At 45.5% G+C, this 19,626-nt stretch overlaps 1 protein-coding gene across 2 annotated transcripts in view; it reads right to left on the minus strand.

Moving 5' to 3' along the window:
• Positions 1–1,517: 1,517 nt before the first annotated feature.
• MGST2 (microsomal glutathione S-transferase 2) overlaps positions 1,518–19,626 on the minus strand; it is a 33,911-nt gene continuing 15,802 nt past the window's right edge. For both annotated transcript variants that reach the window (XM_008057543.2, XM_021712079.1), the window contains 3 exons: positions 10,557–10,627; positions 2,233–2,314; positions 1,518–1,767 (listed from right to left, as the gene is read on the minus strand). In XM_008057543.2, coding sequence (XP_008055734.1) covers positions 1,635–1,767; positions 2,233–2,314; positions 10,557–10,627 — 286 coding nt within the window. In that variant the 3' untranslated portion in view covers positions 1,518–1,634. The remainder of the gene's footprint in view (positions 1,768–2,232; positions 2,315–10,556; positions 10,628–19,626) is intronic.

Genomic DNA, 19,626 nt, shown 5'->3' on the forward strand with positions numbered 1-19,626 from the left:
CAGCAGATCGCTGGAGCCCAGCAGGTCGAGGCTGCGGTGGCCGGGAGTGGCCGCTGCACTCCGGTCTGGGCAACAGAGTGGGAGTCCAACTCAAAAAAAAAAAAAGAAAGTCATTGTGAACTCAAAGGTTGAGAGATGGTCATCAACACGCATGACCAGATACCTATAGCTCTCCGCTCTTAACTCATGGTTTGCTTAACCATTATTGTAAAAGTATATAAAGCTTCTTGTCAAAGACAAGCACATGCCCTTTCTCTTAAGGTACCCAAACTTTTTCTTCAGTATGTCCCTTTTCTTTCTAATAAATTATTTCTTAAGCTATACTTTGGACTCACTCTAAAATTCTTTCCTGTGGCAAAGTCAAAGAACCCATGGAGCAACACACCTCATCTGGCATTAAGATACCTCACCCAGCATTAAGGCTACTTCTTCCCCATGTGACTGGTCATGACTTCAGCACGGTTTTGAACCCATGAGTTCAGGCAATCCTCTCACCTCGACCTCCTAAAATGCTAGGATTATAAGCATGAGCCACCACGCCTGACCTCAGCATGGCTTTCTAACCCCTAGGCTCAACACACTTCCACTGATGATACAGACATACCCACCTCAAGAAAATTTCAGTTCAGCTAGGCATGGTGGTTGATGCCTGTAATTCCAGCATTTTGGGAGGCAGAGGCAAGAGGATTGCCTGAGCCCAGGGGTTCAAGACCAGCCTGAGCAACTTGGTGAGACCTCATCCCTGCAATACATAAAAAAATTAGCAGTGTGGTGGCATGTGCTTGTAGTTCCAGCTACTTGGAAACCTGAAGCAGAAGGATCGCCTGAGTCCAGCAGGTTGAAGCTGCATTAGTTGTGATCATGCCACTTCACTCCAGCCTGGGTGACAGAGTGAGATTCCGATTCAAAAATGGGACCCCCAAAAATCCGGGATTTATTTATAAAAAGTTGTGTATTTATTCTCCCATGTTTAAACTTTAGTCACCTTCAAATTACTCTCCATTTGTTGCAATGCACCTATCAAGATGCTTTTTCCACTGCTCAAAACAGTTTTTGAACTCATCAATTTTGTGCCTTTTGGGGCCTCTGCCCTTTTTTGTTTCACTTTTTCCACATCAGCAAAACGTTTCCCTTTGAGGACTTTTTTCATTCAGGAAAACAAACAAACAAACAAAATCCTTGGGGTGAGATCCAATGAATAGAGAGGGTGGGGCATGGAGGTCATGTCGCTTTTTTGGTCAAAAACTGCTGAACACTCAGTGTGGTGTGGGCAGCTGTGTTTGTAAATCATCCATCATAAAATGAGCAAACACAATGAAATAATTTTCAAAAAAAAAATCATGAAGCCAAATACAGCTTCTCACAACACTAACTGGTACACTGATGCTGATGGGTGTGTAGAAGACTTACCTAGCTGGGGGAAGCCAGCACTACAAGGGACCTGCCCTCCAAAAAAACAATTTTGTGTTTTTTGGGGTTCCCCCATATTCTTTAAAGAATGTGTTTCTACAAAGCTATTTCAAGAAAAACAGACTAAAGACCTTTATGTGTTTTTTTATTTAACAAATGACACCATAGTCCCTTCAGGATGGGAACATCTTCTGCAAATACAAAAGTAAAGGGAGGAGAAAAAATTAGAAGTGCCGCCTCAGTTTCTTGGCGACATTGAGGTCCAGGTATTCATCCAGAAAGCTGTTTGCAACTCCCAGGGCTCCTAGGACAGTCAGCAAGGCCAACATCCCCAGACTCAAGTAGAAACCGGTGACCCTGGAGGGGGGACATAAAGGAAAGAAGTGACACCACAGGCTGGCACGAGGCAGCTGGGAGGCCTGACTGAGACTGCTCATTGCTGACACTGCTCAGAACATCCATGTTGTTGCCATTTGGAAATGGTGGTTTGTCACATAAATTAAAGAGAATGTCTGGACATAGAGGTCAGGTGACTTCTTTGAACATTCAAAGGATGATCAAACCAGGCAGGATTATTTCCTTGGTAACTTTCTGGAGATAATGCAGGATTTTTGCAAGGATTTAAAGAGTCCACATTCAGTGCACTCTTTAACTCAAGTGTTTTATACTTGGCGTTTTCCCACCTTACATCTAACTGTGTATGGCCTGGCAGGTCATGGCCTCAGGAGGGATGGGTCACTTTTGTTACCACAACCCTCAGTGCCATTAATACACCCCAAGACCTCATCCTGCATAAATACACAACTGTTGGGTTCTCCTTACCTTTTTTTAGCAGCTGCTGAATATCCCCAAAAGTATAGGTGACGGGCGTAAATGTACACCAGACCCAGACAAGCTGCAAAAACTGCAGGGGGTGGGGGGAGACAAGGTACAAAATACAATAGCAGTCTCTTAAGACATGGTGTGAAGACTGAGAAATGCTTATAAAACATATATCTGACAAAATATGCAGAGCACACAGAGAACCCATATAAGAAGATAACAGAAGTGCCAATAGGCCAGGCTTGGTAGCTCAGCCTGTCATCCCAGCACTTTGGGAGGCTGAGGCGAGTGGATAGCCTGAGCCCATGGGTTCAAGACCAGCCCAGGCAACTTGGCAAGACCTCATCTCTACAATAAATCAAAAATTAGCCAGGCATGGTAGTGCACACCTGTCGTTCCAGCTACTTGGAAGGCTGAGGTGGAAGGATCGCCAGAGCCCAGCAGGTCGATGCTGGGGTGGCCATGAGCGTGCCACTGTACTCCAACCTGGGTGATGGAGTGAGACTCCAACTCAAAAAAAAAGTGCCAATAAACATATAAAAAATGTTTCAGGCCAGGCATGATGGCTCACTTTGGGAGGCCAAGGTGAGAGAATTGCTTGAGCCCATGAGTTTGAAACCAGCTTAAGCAACATAGTGAGACTTCATCTCTGTAAAAATTCAAGAGGTGACTGTAGCATGCCTGTTGTTGCAGCTACTCAGGCAACTGAGGTGGGAGAATCACCTGAGCCTAGGAGTTCAAGTCTGCGGTGAGCAGTGATCATGCCACTGCACCCCAGCATGGGCGACAGAGTGATACCTTCACTTAAAAAAAGAAAAGGGAGCCGGGCTCGGTGGCTCAGTCTGTAATCCCGCGCCTTTGGGAGGCTGAGGTGAGTGGATTGCCTGAGCCCCGTGCGTTCAAGACCCGCCTGGGCAACTTGGCGAGACCTCATCTCTACAATAAATCAAAAAATCAGCCGGGCATGGTAGCACATGCCTGTAATTCCGGCTACTCGGAAGGCTGAGGCGGAAGGATCGCCGGAGCCCAGCAGGTCGAGGCTGTGGTGGCCGGGAGCGGCCACTGCACTCCAGTCTGGGCGACAGAGTGAGACTCCAACTCAAAAAAAAAGAAAAGGGGAAAAAAAAAGAAACCGAAATGTACACAATATGGTGAATATCAAAAGCATTTTGCTGAGTGAATGAAGCGTCTCGCAAGGGTACAGACTGCACAATTCTAATGAAATGAAGTCCTAGAAAGGACCAAACTAAATGATGAGAAAATCAGAAGTGTGTGCATCTGGAAGGGAGGGGTAATGGAGACTGGCTGGGAGGAGCAGGAGGACATCTTCTGAGTGTGGTCATGCCTGCGTCTTGGTAGGGATTGGAGTCACACACATGTGTACACTTGTCCAAACCCATCGAACTCTTATAATGTATGCGTTTCATTATATGTAAATTTTATCTCAGAAAGAAACGTATGATAATCTTCTGCTGTTGTGTCCAGCGAAAACAAACTATCAACATCTTGCTGTGTTAGAGACCAGCCTCTCTGCCTTAGCGTTTCACAGGTGCAATGGCCAGATCCCTTCTGTAAACGTTCAGGGTCTATGTGTGGGATTGTGATATGTTAATAAAATTACATTTATTATTTTACTTTGTCACAAATATTCTTTCCTTAGTTTCTGCTATGCATACCAAGTATTATTCTAAGGATTGGGGTTAGCAGTGAAAAAGATACAGGCTCCCTGACTTTAAAGAGATTATATTCCATTGACAAAGACAGAGACAAACAAAGAAAAAAAATTGAAAAGAAAACTCAAACTTGGAAGTGCTGGGAAGGGAATGGAGAGGAACGGGAGAGAAGAATTACAGGAAAGGATCAGGGAAGGCCTCTGTGGGGGGAGGATGACGGCTGCCTTGGGTTCTGAGGGATGGAAATGGGGGTCCACGCAGAGATGGTAGGGCCTGGGTCTGAGGAGGTCGAAGGATCCTGCACAGTCTTGAGACTCCCCATCTAGTGAATTCCTCCTGAAAAGCCAAGAGAATGTTCAGGGACGGGCAGCAGGCAACTGACTTTGGGTGAGAAAGAACAAGAAGGAAATTCTGACCACGGACCCAAGAAATCCTTTCCTGACAGGCAGGCGGCCTCTTTCAGCCCATCCGAGAGAAAGCCAAAGGGTCTGACGGCAGAGGTGGGCCCCATCACCAAAAGGCCTTTTTCTCCTGAGTTGTGAATGTGGTCTTCCCAGACAAGGTACAGTCACGTGCACTCACGCCCTTAGGCAACACAAGTATGAGGTGGAATAAAGTTAAGGAGTCTTACTCTAAAGCAGCAGTGCCCAACCTTTTTGGCATCAGGGACTGGTTTCATGGAAGACAATTTTTCCACAGACCAGCGTTAGGAAGGAGGATGGTTTCAGGATGATTTAAGGGCATTTTATTGCACACTTTATTTCTATGATCATTACATTGTAATATATCATGAAATAACTGTACAACTCACCATGATGCAGAATGAGTGGGAGCCCTGAGCTTGTTTTGCTGCAACTTGACGGTCCCATCTGGGAGTGATGGGAGACAGCGCTAGCATCACCACCTCAGCTCCACCTCAGACCATCAGGCAGCAGATTCTCATAAGGAGCGTGCAACCAGGGTCCCTCACAGGCACAATTCATAATAGGGCTCCCGCTCCTGTGAGAATCTGAGGCCACTGATCTGAGAGCAGACAGTAACACGAGCGATGGGGAGAGGCTATAAATATAGACAAAATTTTGCTTACTCACCTGCTGCTTATCTCCTGCTGTGCAGCAGCCTGGTTCCTGACAGGCCATAGACCATACTGGTTTGTGACCTGGAGGTAGGAGACCCCTGTTCTAAAGGAAATTTTACCTGAACTTCCTCAGCTGATAGCAAAAATTACATGAAAGAGTGATGGGTTGCTTTTTTTTTTTGAATCGGAATCTCACTCTGTCACCCAGGCTGGAGTGTAGTGGCATGCTCACAGCCACCCCAGTGTGGACCTGCTAGGCTCCGGCAAACCTTCTGCCTCAGCCTTCCAAGTAGCTGAAACTACAGGCACGCTCTACCACATCTGGTTAATTTTTTTTTAATTGTAGAGACGAGGTCTTGCCAAGTTGCCCAGACTGGTCTCGAACCCACAGGCTCAGGCAATCCACTCGCTTCAGCCTCTCAAAGTGCTGGGATGACAGGCTGAGCCACTGAGACCCACCCGGGTTGCTTTTGAAAGCAGCTGGATTTGGGTTTATTTAAATCTTGGCAATCAGGCCGAGTGTAGTGGCTCACCCTTGGAATCTCAGCACTCTGGGAGGCCAAAGGGGGAGGATTGCTTGAGCCCAGGTGGTCGAGACCAGCCTGGGCAACATAACGAGATCTCATCTCTGCAAAAAAGTCAAATAAATTAGCCAGATGTGGTGGCACATGCCTGTAGTCCTAGCTACTCAGGAGGCTGAAGTGGAAGGATCACTTGACCCTAGGAAGTTGAGATTGCAGTGAGCCAGGATCACCCCTGTCAAAAAAAAAAAAAAAAAGCAAATCTTGGCAATCAACTGCAAACCCAAATAAGGCCATGGAAATTACCAGAAATCAAAGAGGATTGAATTTCTCCAACTAAGGAAGCAGGTGCTGGCCTGATTCCCCATTAAGTGAATAGACCTCAGCTCACCAAGGACACCCCAGTCAAATGGAAAGCAGATGTTTGTAGAATTGCTACGGTACTAACAGCAGCACTTTATCCTGGGGGACCCTTAAGAAAAGGTACATGGGTTGTTGGCACAAATACCTATGGACCCTGCTCTGCTCTTGAAAGGGAAATTTTCCCTACATTAGTGAATATCAAGTTGGACAAGTTACTTAACCTCTCTGCATCCCAGTTTCCTTATCTGGAAAGTAGGAATTAATTATAGACACTGCGTCATATGAAGGTCTTATATCCTATAAGTCTTATACACGAGACAACGTTATGCATAAAACTTAAAAACAGTACCTGGCACACAGTAAAGGCTCAACAAATATTAGCTATAATAATCATTATTATTATCTTGGGACAGGGTCTCACTGTGTCATCCAGACTGGTGTACAGTGGCACAATCATAGCTCACTGCAGTCTCAACCTCCTGGGCTCAAGTAATTTTCCCACTTCAGCCTTCCAAGTAGATGGAACTATAGGCTTGTAGCACCAGGCATGGTTAATTTTTTTTTTCTTTTCTTTTTTTTAAAGGGAGGGGTCTCTATATGTTGCCCTGGTCTCAAAGTCCTGGCCTCAAGTGATCCTCCTGCCCTAGCCTCCCAAAGTGCAGGGATTAAAGGCATTGAGTGACCATTCCTGGCCAGTTATAATTATTAAGGTGAATTGTCAATTCTGTGTCCTGTTCCTTTGGTTAATTAGAATTACAGTTGACCTTTAAGCAACATAGATCGGAACTGCATGGGCTATACACAGATTTTTTTTCAATAAATATATTGAAAAAACTTATTGGAGATTTGCAGCAAATTGACAAAACTCACAAATGAACCACATAGCCTAGAATAACTGAAAAAAATTAAGAAAAAGTTAGACATGTAATGAATGTATAAAATATATGTGGATACTGGCCTATTCTACCATTTGCCACCATAAAATATACACAAATCTAAAAACAAGTTAAAATTTACCAAAACTTACTCAAACACTTGCAGACCATAGTGGTGCCATTTGCAATCAAGAGAAATTTAAGCAAATGCAAGGATGCAATATTGAATCATAACTGTACAAAACTATCTGCAGTAACACTGTACAACTCTAATAATTTCATAGCCATATCCTAGTTGCTATTGTGGTGAATTCCAGTGCTGAGAGTATCTGCTTAAAACACCATGCAACACCAGTCATCTCCAATGAGCTGTTCATCTCTCATGTAAGTTGTGTATCACAATAAAAATGATCTCTTGTAGTTCTTGGCTGGGCATGGTGGTTCAAGTCTATAATCCCAACACTTTGGGAGGCCGAGGCAAGTGGATTGCCTGAGCCCAGGAGTTTAAGACCAGCCCAGGCAACTTGGCAAGACCTCATCTCTACAATATATCAAAAACTAAGCCAGGAGTGGTAGCGCACACCTGTAGTTCCAGCTACTTGGAAGGCTGAGGCAGAAGGATCACCTAAATCCAGCAGGTCGAGGCTGCAGTGGCCATGAGCGTGCCTCTGCACTCCAGCCCGGGTAACAGTGAGATTCTGACTCTAAATGAAAAGAAAAAGCGATCTCTTGCAGTTCTCACCTATTCTTCATTTTGTTTAAGGCAACATCATAAACTCTGAATAACACCATGAGACCCATACAGAGTACTACTGATGCTGGAAGTGTTCCCAAGAAGCAGAGAAAAGTCATGATATTACAAGAAAGAGCTGACTTGCTTAGTATGTACTGTAGATTGAGGTCTGCAGTTGTGGTTGCCTGCCATTTCAAGATAAATGAATTCAGTGTAGGGACCACCAAAGAAGAAAAAGAAAGAAGAGGAAGAGGAGGAGGAGGAGAGGAAGAAGAAGGAGAAGGAGGAGGAAAAGAAGAAAAGGAGGAGGGGGAAGATGGATGAGGGAAGAGGGAGGAAGGAAGAGGAAGAGGAAGAAGAAGAAAGGAGAGGAGAAGAAAAAGAGGAGGGGGAGATGGATGGGGAAGAGGGAGGAAGGAGGAAGAGAAAGTGGAGGAAGAAGAAGAGGAGGAAGAAGAGAAAGAGGAAGAAGAAGAAGAAAAACAAGAAGAAGGGAAAATTCATAAATCCATAGCTGCAGCTACACCAGCAGGGGCAAAAACCTTGTACTTTTTGCAAAATACCTTTTTCTCTCATATCAAAAATACAGCTTTTATGTGAGTACAAGATTGCTAAAAGAAAACCATACTTATAGACCTTAGTATGACTTGAGAAACATCATTATATGAGAAATTAAAGCAAAAGGAATATGAGGGATCTAGGGCTATAGAATTAATGTCAGCAAAGGATGGTTTGATATCTTTAGAAAGAGGTTTGGCTTTTACAAAGTCAAGATAACAGGAGAAGCAATTTCTACCAAGCAAGAAGCCGCAGACCAGTTTCAAGACACCATTAAGAAAATCATTAAGGAAAAGGGATATCTGCCTGACAAGGTTTTTAATGTAGACAAAAGTGCTCTTGTCTAGGAAAAAAAAACCACAAAGGACATTTATTAGTAAGGCAGAAGCGAGTACCAGGATTTAAGGCAGGAAGGGATAGGTTATGCTGCTGTTTTGTGTAAATACAGTTGGGTTTATCATCAGGACTTCCCTTAGCTATAATGCTGCTGACTCCTGAACCTTGAAAGGAAAAGATAAACACCAACTGCCAGTCTTGTGATTGTAAAAGGAGGCCTGGACAACAAGAACCCTTCTTTTGGATTGGTTCCATTGATGCTTTGTTCCTGAAGTCAGAAAGTATCTTGCAAGTAAAGGGACTGCCTTTTAAAGGTTGTTTGATATTGGACAATGCCCCTGGCTACCCAGAACCCCATGAATTCAACACTGAAGGTATCAAAATGGTCTACTCGCCTTTGAACACAAGGTCTCTAATGCAGCCTCTAGATCAGAGGCTCATAAAAAACTTGAAGGCTCATGACACAAGGTGCTCCATGGAAAGGATTGTCAACACTGTGGATGGGAACCCCGATAGAACATCACGAAAATCTGGAAGGATTCCACCATTGAAGATGCCATCGCTGTTACAGAAAAAGCCATGAAAGCCATCAAGCCCAAAACAATAAATTCCCACGGAAGAAAAATGTGTCCTGATGTTGTGTATGACCTCACACGATTTACAAGAGAGCCGATAAAGGAAATCATGAAAGAGATTGTAGATGTGGGAAGAAAAAGGATGGGGAGTAAAGGGTTTCAACATAGGAATCTTGAATATATCCGAGAGCTAACCGACACTACACCAGAGGAATTAAGAGATGACTTGATGGAGAAAGGGGGTTTCTGAATCAGTACTAGATGGTGAGGAAGAAGATATGAGGGGAAGCAGTGACAGGAAACAAATCGACATCAGACAATCTGGCAGAAGGGTTCTGCTTCTTTAAGACTGCTTCCGACTTCTTTTATGACATGGGCACTGAGACTAACGCAAATGGTAGAAGAAGGATGGGTCCCTTCTTATTTTTAGAAGTGAAAAAGCAAAACAACCAGAGAGATGATGATGCGTTTCTGTAAAGTGGCACCACACGTCCCTGTCTTCCCCGCCTCCCTTTCTGCCACTGCCGCCTCTGCCTGAGATGGTAAGACCAGTCCCTCCTCTTCCTCCCTCTCCTTGGCCTGCTCAACGTGAAAGCAACAAGGATAACGACCGGTAGGATGACCCACTTCCACTTAATGAACAGTAAATAGGCATTTCTCTTCCTTAGAATTTTTGTAATAACACTGTCTCCTCTCTAGCTTGTTTTATCATAAGAATACAGTATACGGTGCATATAACACACAAGATCTGTGCAAGCCGACTGTTTATGTTACCAGTAAGGCTTCCAGACAACAGTAGGGATATTAGTAGGCAAATTTTGGGGATGTCAAAAGTTACATTTTCAAAACGGCATGGGGTCAGCACCTCAACCCCTGCGTCGTTTAAGATTATTAGATTTAAAGACAAAGCTCCTGTCATTTTCATCCTTCAGTGCCCCGCATAGAGTTTGTATCAATATTTTTTTAAATTACTGAATTAAATTGGAATGAAGCCAAATTTAGCAACACCACTTTCCTTTTTTTCTTTTTTCTTTTGTAGAGATGGGGCCCTCGCTCTGTTGCCCAAGCTAGTCTCAAACTGCTGGGCTCAAGCAATCCTCCTGCCTCAGTCACCCAAGGTACTACTACCAAGGAGTGAGTCACTACACCAGGCCAACACAGCCTTCTTTGTTGCAGACAGATATTGCTTATTCTGTTTAAAATGGTTTCCAGGGGCCGGACATGGTAACAAGTCCGTAATCCCAGCATTTTGGGAGGCTGAGGTGAGGGGATTGCCTGAGCTCATGGGTTCGAGAACAGACTGGGTAATCTGATGAGACCTCATCTCTACAATAAATCAATTAAAAAAATTAGCTGGGCATGGTAGCACACGCCTGTAGTTCCAGCTACTTGGAGGGCTGAGGCGGAAGGATCGCCTGAGCCCAGCAGGTCGATGCTGGGGTGGCCAGTGAGTGTGCCACTACACTCCAGCTTGGGTGACACAGTGAGGCTCAATCAATTAATCAATAAAATAGTTTCCAGGATCCATAGCCATATAGATGCATATCTGTTCCTTGATGGTTTTAAGTACCGCAGTGATATTAGAACAGAGCTGACTGTATTTTAAAATTACCTTGGTTGAAATACCATCCAGCCATCCACAATGTAATCATGAATATAGGATAAAACTCCACGCAGTTTTGTCTGCAGAAAAAAAAATAAAGAGGGGTTATTTTATGAGAAAACTCTCCACCAGACCATTGATTTTTCATCTGGAGGTAAATGTCCATTGTATTCTAACACAAGTGTTCATTGTATTCTTACATTAAGGCACTTAAATGACCCTTACTTCTTTTTTTTTTTTTGAGTCAGAGTCTCACTCTGTCGTCCAGGCTGGTTCAGTAGCACACTCATGGCTCACTGCAGCTTCTACCTCCCAGGCTCAGGCAATCCTCCCACCTCAAACTCCCAAGCAGCTGGGACTACAGGCAAGCACCACCATGCCTAATTTTTTTATTTTTTATTTTTGTACAGACAAAGTCTCACTATGTTGCTCAGGCTGGGCTCAAACTCGTGGCCTCAAGTGATCCTCTTGTCTTGGCCTCCCAAGATGCTGGAAAATTATCCTTACATTTAAAATGAATCAGCCGGGCTTGGTGGCTCAGCCTGTAATCCCAACACTTTGGGAGGCCGAGGTGAGTGGATTGCCTGAACCCGCGGGTTCGAGACAAGACCTCATCTCTACAACAAATCAAAAAATTAGCCGGGCGTGGTAGCGCGCACCTGTAGTTCCAGCTACTTGGAAGGCTGAGGCGGAAGGATCACCGGAGCCCTCAGTCTGGGCGACAGAGTGAGACTCCAACTCAAAAACAAACAAACAAACACACACACAAACAAACAAACAAACTAAAATGAATCTTTCAAGGTGGGATTCAAACATGGTTATCCTCAGAGCGGGTCCGAGAATCACTCTCCCGTGTATACACTGTCAGCAGTAAAAGTAGGTCACAGTTCTTTTCCAGTAGACAGCCATGAATCTAAAGACCACTCCAGATCTTATCTAAAGAACCCAGGAGATTACTCAATTCACACTAAACAGATTTCGCCTTTAAAAAATTCTCTTGCATCCAAAATAAAATTAGCCAAGCATGGTGGCATATGCCTGTAGTTCCAGCTACTCGGGAATCTGAGGTGGGAGGATCACCTGAATCCAGGAGGTCGAGGCTGCTGTGAGCCGTGATTGTCATAATCATGCCACTGCCCTTCAGCCTGGGTGACAGAGTGAGATCCCCAACTCAAAAACAAAACAAAACAAAAAACAGCTGGGCATGATGTAATCCGGTAATCCCAGCACTTTGGGAGGCAGAGGAGAGAGAATTGCCTGGGCTCACAGGTTTGAGACTAGGCTGCGCAATCTGGCAAGACCTCGTCTCTACAACAAACCAAAAAATTAGCTGGGTATGGTGGTGCACGCTTGTAGTTCCAGCTACTTGGAAGGCTGAGGCAGAAGGATAGCTTGAGTCCAGCAGGTCAAGGTTGCAGTGACTGTGAGAATGCCACTGCACTCCAGCCTGGGTGACAGGGTGAGACTCCAACTCAAAAAAATAAAAAATTCCCTCATATCCATTTCCTTCCACTTGAGTTACTTAGAACATTAAAAAGTAGTCTTTAAATATTAATAATTCCCCTAAAGCCTCCTGAAGTAGATGAATGAGCACATTTCTTTCTTCCTTTTCTTTTTTCCTTTTTTTTTTTCCTTTCAAGACAGGGTCTTGCTCTATTGCCCAGGCTGGAGTACAGTGACATGATCATGGTTCACCACAGCCTTGACCTTCTGGGCTCAGGTGATCCTTCTGCTTCAGCCTCCCAAGGAGCTGGGACTACAGGTGTGCACCACCATGCCTGGCTAATTTTCTAATTTTCTGTAGAGACAGGGTCTCTCTAGGTGGTCTAGGCCGGTCTTGAACTCCTAGGTTCAAACGATCCTCCCACTTCAGCCTCCCAAAGTGCTGGGATTACAAGCATGAGCCACCATGCCTTGCCAAGCACATCTCATTCACATTTTATGGAGAAAGAAACTAAGGCCTGAGAGCCCAGGCTGACGGATGCACAGCAGAGAATCAAATGGCAACACCATCTGTCTCAGGAGTTCAAAACCCTGTCCTAATGTCAAATCAAATTACCTGTATTCATAGATTTGGATGGGCCAGACACAGTGGCTCACACCTGTAAATCTAGCACTTTGGGAGGCAGAGGTGAGAGGACTGCTTGAGCCCAAGGGTTTGAGACCAGCCTGGGCAACTTGGCAAGACCTCGTCTCTACATTAAATCAAAAAATTAGCCAGGTGTGGTGGCACATGCCTGTATTTCCAGCTACTTGGAAGGCTGAAGTGGAAGGATTGCCTGAGCCCAGCAGGTCGAGGCTGCATTGGCTGTGAGCATGCCACTGCACTCCAGCCTGGGCGACAGAGTGAGAATCCGACTCAAGCAAAAAAAAAAAAAAAAAAAAAAACGACTTGGATGGAAAATTGGATACTATTTTAAGCGGAAAGGAACATCTCTATGAGAACCATAATTAATTTATCTGCACCTAGCAAAGGGGGAAAAAAGATGAATTATATTCACCCTCCTTCCTCATCTGCACCCCCAAGTGATCACGGTGAGGCTGCCCAAACTCTCTAGTGACAACCACACCACCAGAAAGAACCTGAATGGAATTTGTGAAGAGGTCTTGAGCGGATCCCGGTGGAAGTGCCATAATCTGCAGGACTATACAAGACTCCCCCATCCTTCCTTAAATGAGCCTTGAAGTTTGAATACTTAAAGAACGTAGGCAATAGACCCAGAAACAGATCGTGCTAGTTGTTGAAGGGCCTAGGCCAGGGGTTTGTGTCTCAGTCTGGGTCACCATTAGGGATGTTTTTTTCCTTAATGGAAAAAAGAAAGTAGGATTACAAAGCATAATTCTTCCCTCTTTCAATATAATCCCCCAGAAATCTGTGACTAGGTCAGCTCAACTTTCTTAGCTTATGCTTCAATTACATGGGACAGAGCTCCCCAGTGATCATTCAACCATCTCTCAAACCTGGGTAAGAAAAAAATACTTCATTAACAAACTCATCGCTCATATAAAGATGTGACTGCCAGGTGTGGTGGTTCACGCCTGTAATCCCAACACTGTGGGAAACCCAGACGGGAAGGCTGCGGATTGCTCGAGCCCAGCCTGGGCAACCTAGCGAAACATCGTCTCTGCAAAAAAAAAATGTTTTACATTAGCTGGGCACAGTGGTGCGCATCTGTAGTCCCAACTACTCGGGAGGCTGAGATGGGAGGATCACCCAAACCAGGGGGTCGAGGCTGTAGTGCGTCTGATTGTGTCACCATGCCATTACACTCCAACCAGGGCGATACAATGAAACCCCAACTGAAACAAAAGCATCGTGTATCATTTTGGAAGGAAAAGAGAAACAAATTGTGCCTGGCATCTAAATACTCTGGTGGTTCCTTCATTGCGAGCCTCCAAACGTTTCTGATCATGTAGCCCCACAAAAATAAACACGTGCCCTACTGTAGAAGAGGTGGAGACTGAGGGCAAAGAAGGGGGTGGAGCTGCCCCGGTACAGGCGAGACCCCGTGGGGCAGGAGCCCCTCGGCTGTGGGTGAAACCACTTCTTGCCAGGGAAAGGTGATGAAATCGATAGGGCATGCTGGGCCAAATGGGTAAGCAGATGGCACGCAAAGTTCCCGCTGCCCGCTCACTGCCTGAAGAGGACCCGGGTGGCAGCGGAGCCAAGAGGTGGACGGGCCCTGGGCCTCTGGACCACGTGGAAGGAACCCCCCAGCCCCCCATCCAGGATGGGACTTGGGCAGGACACCGGTTTCTGTTGCGTTGAACCACTGAGAGTTGGGGATCTGTCTGTTAGGGCAGCTAGTAATTTGCCTGGAACAGAAAATCACATACATCAAAAAACACACAAAGAATGGGATTTTGAAAATAAATATAGGAGGTCGAGGTAGAAGGACTGTTTGAGCCCAAGAGTTTGAGACCAGCCTAGGTGACATAGCAAGACCTCATCTCTGCAAAAAAAATAGAAAAATTAGCTGGGCGTGGTGGTGCCCACCTGTTGTCCCAGCTACTCGAAAGGCTGGAGCAGAAGGACCGCCTGAACCCAGGAAGTCAAGGTGGCAGTGAACCGTGATCGTGCCACTGTATTCCAGCCTGGAGGACAGAGTGAGACTTCGACTCAAAAAAAAGAAAAAGAAGAAGAAGAAATATAAATAGTAGTGCCAATATTTTCCTCAACCTCACAGTGGATTACTTAGGCCTCTGGCCTAAAACATTTCTGAATATTTCTTCTATCTGATAGATTCCTTTCTTCCTTTCTTCCTTCCTTTCAAGTCAGGGTCTCATTCTATTGCCCAGGCTGGAGTGCAATGGCATGATCACAGCTCTCCACAGCCTCCACCTCAATTCTTCCTTCCACCTCAGGCTCCCAGATAACTGGGACCACAAGCGTATATCACCATGCCTGGCTAATTTTTTTGTGTGTGTGAAGATGAGATCTCGCTATGTTGCCCAGGCTGATTTCGAACTCCTAGGCTCAAGCAATCCTCCTGCCTCGGCCTCCCAAAATGCTGGGATTACAGGCTTGAGTTGGAGTCTCACTCTGTCACCCAGGGTGGAGTGCAGTGGCACGCTCACAGCCACTGCAGCCTTGACATGCTGGGCTCAGGCAATCCTTCTGCCTCAGCCTTCCAAGTAGCCAGAACTACAGGCGTGCACCACCATGTCCAGCTAATTTTTTGATTTATTGTAGAGATGAGGTCTTGCCAAGCTCCCCAGGCTGGTCTCGAACCCCTGGACTCAGGCAATCCTCTCACATCTGACAGATTTTTAATGAACATACAACATGAAACTTTACTTGCAACGAGCTCACTCAGAAAATCTGAAACATTCTCCAAAGAGAAAACTTCATAAGTCGTAGTATATTTCTAACACCATACTCATGGCATATTAAAAAAAATAGACAAGGAAATTCAAAGGAGGTTTGTGAGGAGGTTTTCCTGTTTCAAGTTCTCTGTTTGCCTCTTTTTCTTTGTCCTCTTGCTTATGTGACTCACTCTGAGGCAGGGGGCAGCATACCGCCAGGAGCCCCGTGTGCTGTGAATAGGTGACCCCGCCCCGGTCTGCTGACTTTGGACCCTGGGCAGTCTTCTGGGTGGTCACACTGGCTAGAGATCAGAGCAACAGGTTAATATGCTCAGAAAAGCCTGGGGGATGAGAAATTGCTGGGTTCATCTTTTTATAAAGATTTGTAACTTTATAAAGGGAGACTGGCTGTTTATTCAAATTCTAGCACCTCATGTCCCCAGACTACCTGGAGAATCACTTGGTGACAGATGCTATTCGGGTTTTGTAGAGAATGCTGGACTTTTAGGAACTCATCACTGAGAATCACTCTATCACCATGGGGATCCCTGGACCTTTCATAATAACACAGTAGAGCCGGGCTCGGTGGCTCAGCCTGTAATCCCACACCTTTGGGAGGCTGAGGTGAGTGGATTGCCTGAGCCTGAGGGTTCAAGACCCGCCTGGGCAACTTGGTGAGACCTCATCTCTACAATAAATAAATAAAAAAAAAATCAGCCGGGCGTAGTAGCGCATGCCTGTAATTCCGACTACTTGGAAGGCTGAAGCAGAAGGATCACTGGAGCCCAGCAGGCGAGGCTGCGGTGGCCAGGAGCGCCATACTGGAGTGCAGAGCACTGCACTCCATTATGGGCGACAGAGTGAGACTCCAACTCAAAAAAATAATAATAATAACACAGTAGGCAGGGCACGGTGGCTAAGCCGGTAATCCCAGCACTTTGGGGGGCTGAGATGAGATTATTGCCTGAGCCCAGGGGTTCAAGACCAGCCAGAGCAACTTGGTGAGACCTCATCTCTACAATAAATCACAAAAACTAACCAGGCATGGTGGCACGCATCTGTAGTTCCAGCTACTTGGAAGGCTTAGGCGGAAGGATCACATGAACCCAGTATATCGAGGCTCCAGTGGCCGTGAGCGTGCCACTGCACTCCAGCCTGGGCAACAAAGAGTGAGATTCCAACTCAAAAAATAGAAATAAAAATAACGCAGTAGGCACGGGCACATAGTGTTTTCAACTAATGTCCAAAATGTTTACACTTATAAGATAAACAGGAATGTACTCACTCGCTTTCTCTTTTTTTTTTCCACTTGTTTTCACTTAATACAAAAGTTAGTGGCCCACACTACTATAATCCTAGAATTGCAGAATCCTTGAAAACTCGCTACCTTTGTAAAGTTTTGTGTTCTCCGTAGTTTGTAGACATGCATTAAGGTCACTAGTTTTAATTTCTAAATTTCAGGATTAGAATTCAAAATGACTTTTTTTTTTTTGAGTTGGAGTCTCACTCCATCGCCTAGGCTGGAATGCAGCAGCACACTCGCGGCCACTCCTGTGTCGACCTGTTGGATTCCGGCAATCCTTCCACCTCAGCCTTCCAAGTAGCCTCCCAAAGTGCTGGGATGACAGGCTGAGCCACCGAGCTCGGCTAGGTTAATATTTTTAAAAGGACCTAGATCCTTGCATTGGGCATGCAGGTTGATTTTGGAACAGAAACCGAGTAATTCCACACAAAGCAATAGGGGTGCATTGACAAGAACTAGTAGCCTTCCAACTACAGGCACATGCCACCACGCCCAGCTAGTTTTTTGATGTATTGTGGAGACAAGGTCTCACCATGTTGCCCAGGCTGGTCTCGAACCCACAAGCTCAGACAATCCTCTCACCTCCACCTCCCAAAGTGCTGGGATTACAAGCTGAGCCACTGAGCCCAGCTTAAAATGACTTGGAAAAAAAAAATGCAAATGGACAGCAAAGGGAGAAGAGGTTAATATTTTTATTTTTTTATTTTTTATTTTTTATTTTTTAATTTTTTTTTTTTGAGTTGGAGTCTCACTCTGTCGCCCAGACTGGAGTGCAGTGGCCGCTCCCGGCCACCACAGCCTCGACCTGCTGGGCTCCGGCGATCCTTCCCCCTCAGCCTTCCAAGTAGGTGGAATGACGTGCGCTACCACACCCGGCTAATTTTTTTTTATTTTATTTATTGTAAAGATGAGGTCTCACCAAGTTGCCCAGGCGGGTCTTGAACCCGCGGGCTCAGGCAATCCACTCACCTCAGCCTCCCAAAGTGCTGGGATGACAGGCTGAGCCACCGAGCTCGGCTAGGTTAATATTTTTAAAAGGACCTAGATCCTAGCATTGGGCAGGCAGGTTGATTTTGTAACAGAAACCGAGTAATTCCACACAAAGCAACAGGGGTGCATTGACAAGAACTAAGTGAAGGTCAGCCTGCCTGTCTCACCCAGCATCGATGAGACCAGCATTGGTGTACTGTGCACACCTCTAGACTCCAGCTTTAATAAGAATATTACAATGCTGAGTCTAAAGAGAGCAACCAAAATGTCTAAATGGTTGGGGGGGGGAAGCTGAAGGATGGACGCTCCCCAGCCTCAAAATGAAGAAGATGAAAGAGGCTCAGTGACGGTCCTCAGGCTCTGGAAAAGGAACGAGGACAACCCCTCATCTTCTCTTCCAATGAAGAGAGAATCAGAGGAGATGTATTTAAATTGCAAAATCAATTGAAGACTTGGGTCTACTTTTTAGACTTTATAAAAGCCTTTGATCTAAGGAGATCAAGGTGCTCAGATTAGACAGGATGGAATTTTCTAAATTGAGCAAGACCGTAAAGGAATGACCCTTGGAGAAATTATAGTTGCTGTTTTCACAATTTTAAAAAATGTATTCTGGCAAAGGACTGCAAAACTCTAGGGATGGCTATTCATCAGCCCTCTGCCTGTCGGAATGCAAGAAGAATTTGAATGAAGGTTCTAGAGAAGGTGACTAGGGCTGGTAACCCAGGAAGGCTGGGCTCCATAATTATCAGTTCTGCTCAGTAAATATCCAACATGAGATGACCCTCAAATAAGAAACAGGTATTTTAGAAACAGTGGCCAGGCATGATGACTCACACCTGTAATCCCAGCAATTTGGGAGGCTGAGGTGGGAGGTTCCCTGAGCTGGGAGCTCAAGACCAGCCTAGGCAACATAGCGAGACCTCATCTCCACAAAAAGTCAAAAAATTAGCTGGGCGTGGTGGCGCGCATCTGTAGTCCCAGCTACTTGGGAGGCTGAGGTGGGAGGATTGCCTGAGCCCAGGAGGTCGAGGCTGAAGTGAGCTGTGCCACTGCACCCAGCCTGGATGACAGAGGGAGACCTCGACTCAAAACAAACAGTGGATCTTGAAGTGATTGCTAACAAGACATCAAGTGCCACTTAAAGATAGAGTTAGTCACAGAGGGTGGGGAAAAGGCCACATCTCTGTGACAGCCAAGGCCCTAAGACCTTCCAGAGAGGCCGAGGGGACTCAATGCTTTGATTCAGGAGAGCCAGAAAAGGGAATGCATTCCTTTCCCCAGGGATTTTCCAAGCTCAAGGGAGAAGGACAGATGGCCAAGTAGGCTTTGGAATAAACTGTTGACCCCAAGGAATTCTGCCCTGATAAAGTCTAAATGGCTGAACTAGCAATGGCTCTCATCTGGTTTGGCCAGATTTATCCTAAACTCTAGACTCTAAGACAAGAATTGGGCTGGTGCTATGAAATATCCAAGAAGAAATTCAAGGACGAGAGCAGGGTGAGCCCCTTCACCCTTCAGAGAAATACCAGGGAACAACCACTGTGCCCTTCAAGGTACCATGGCTCCAAAACCCTCCCTCCAATGGTTTGTTGGTTCTTATTTTTTAACCCCCGCTGTGTCCCGCCATGATTAATCAAGCGCAGCAAAGCATTTCTATCAAGGAAACTGAGTTTGCATACAGTACTTGTTTTATAAATAGCGCCATAAGAGAAATGGATGGAAAAGGAATTCAGCTGTATTCCAGAGACAGGAGGAGTCCAGATATAGAAGAGGAGAAAACTGGGCACAGTGGCTCATGTCATTTGGGAGGCCAAGATGGGAGAATTCTTGAGCCCAGAAGTTTGAGACCAGCCTCGGCAATGTAACGGGACCTCATCTCTACCAAAAAAAAAAATTTTTTTTTTATTGAGTTGGAGTCTCACTCTGTCGACCAGACTGGAGTGCAGTGGCTGCTCCCAGCCACCGCAGCCTCGACCTGCC

The sequence above is a fragment of the Carlito syrichta genome, unplaced genomic scaffold, assembly GCF_000164805.1.
Source record: "Carlito syrichta isolate Samal-C Ts95f unplaced genomic scaffold, Tarsius_syrichta-2.0.1 Scaffold303049, whole genome shotgun sequence".
Lineage (NCBI taxonomy): Eukaryota > Metazoa > Chordata > Mammalia > Primates > Tarsiidae > Carlito > Carlito syrichta.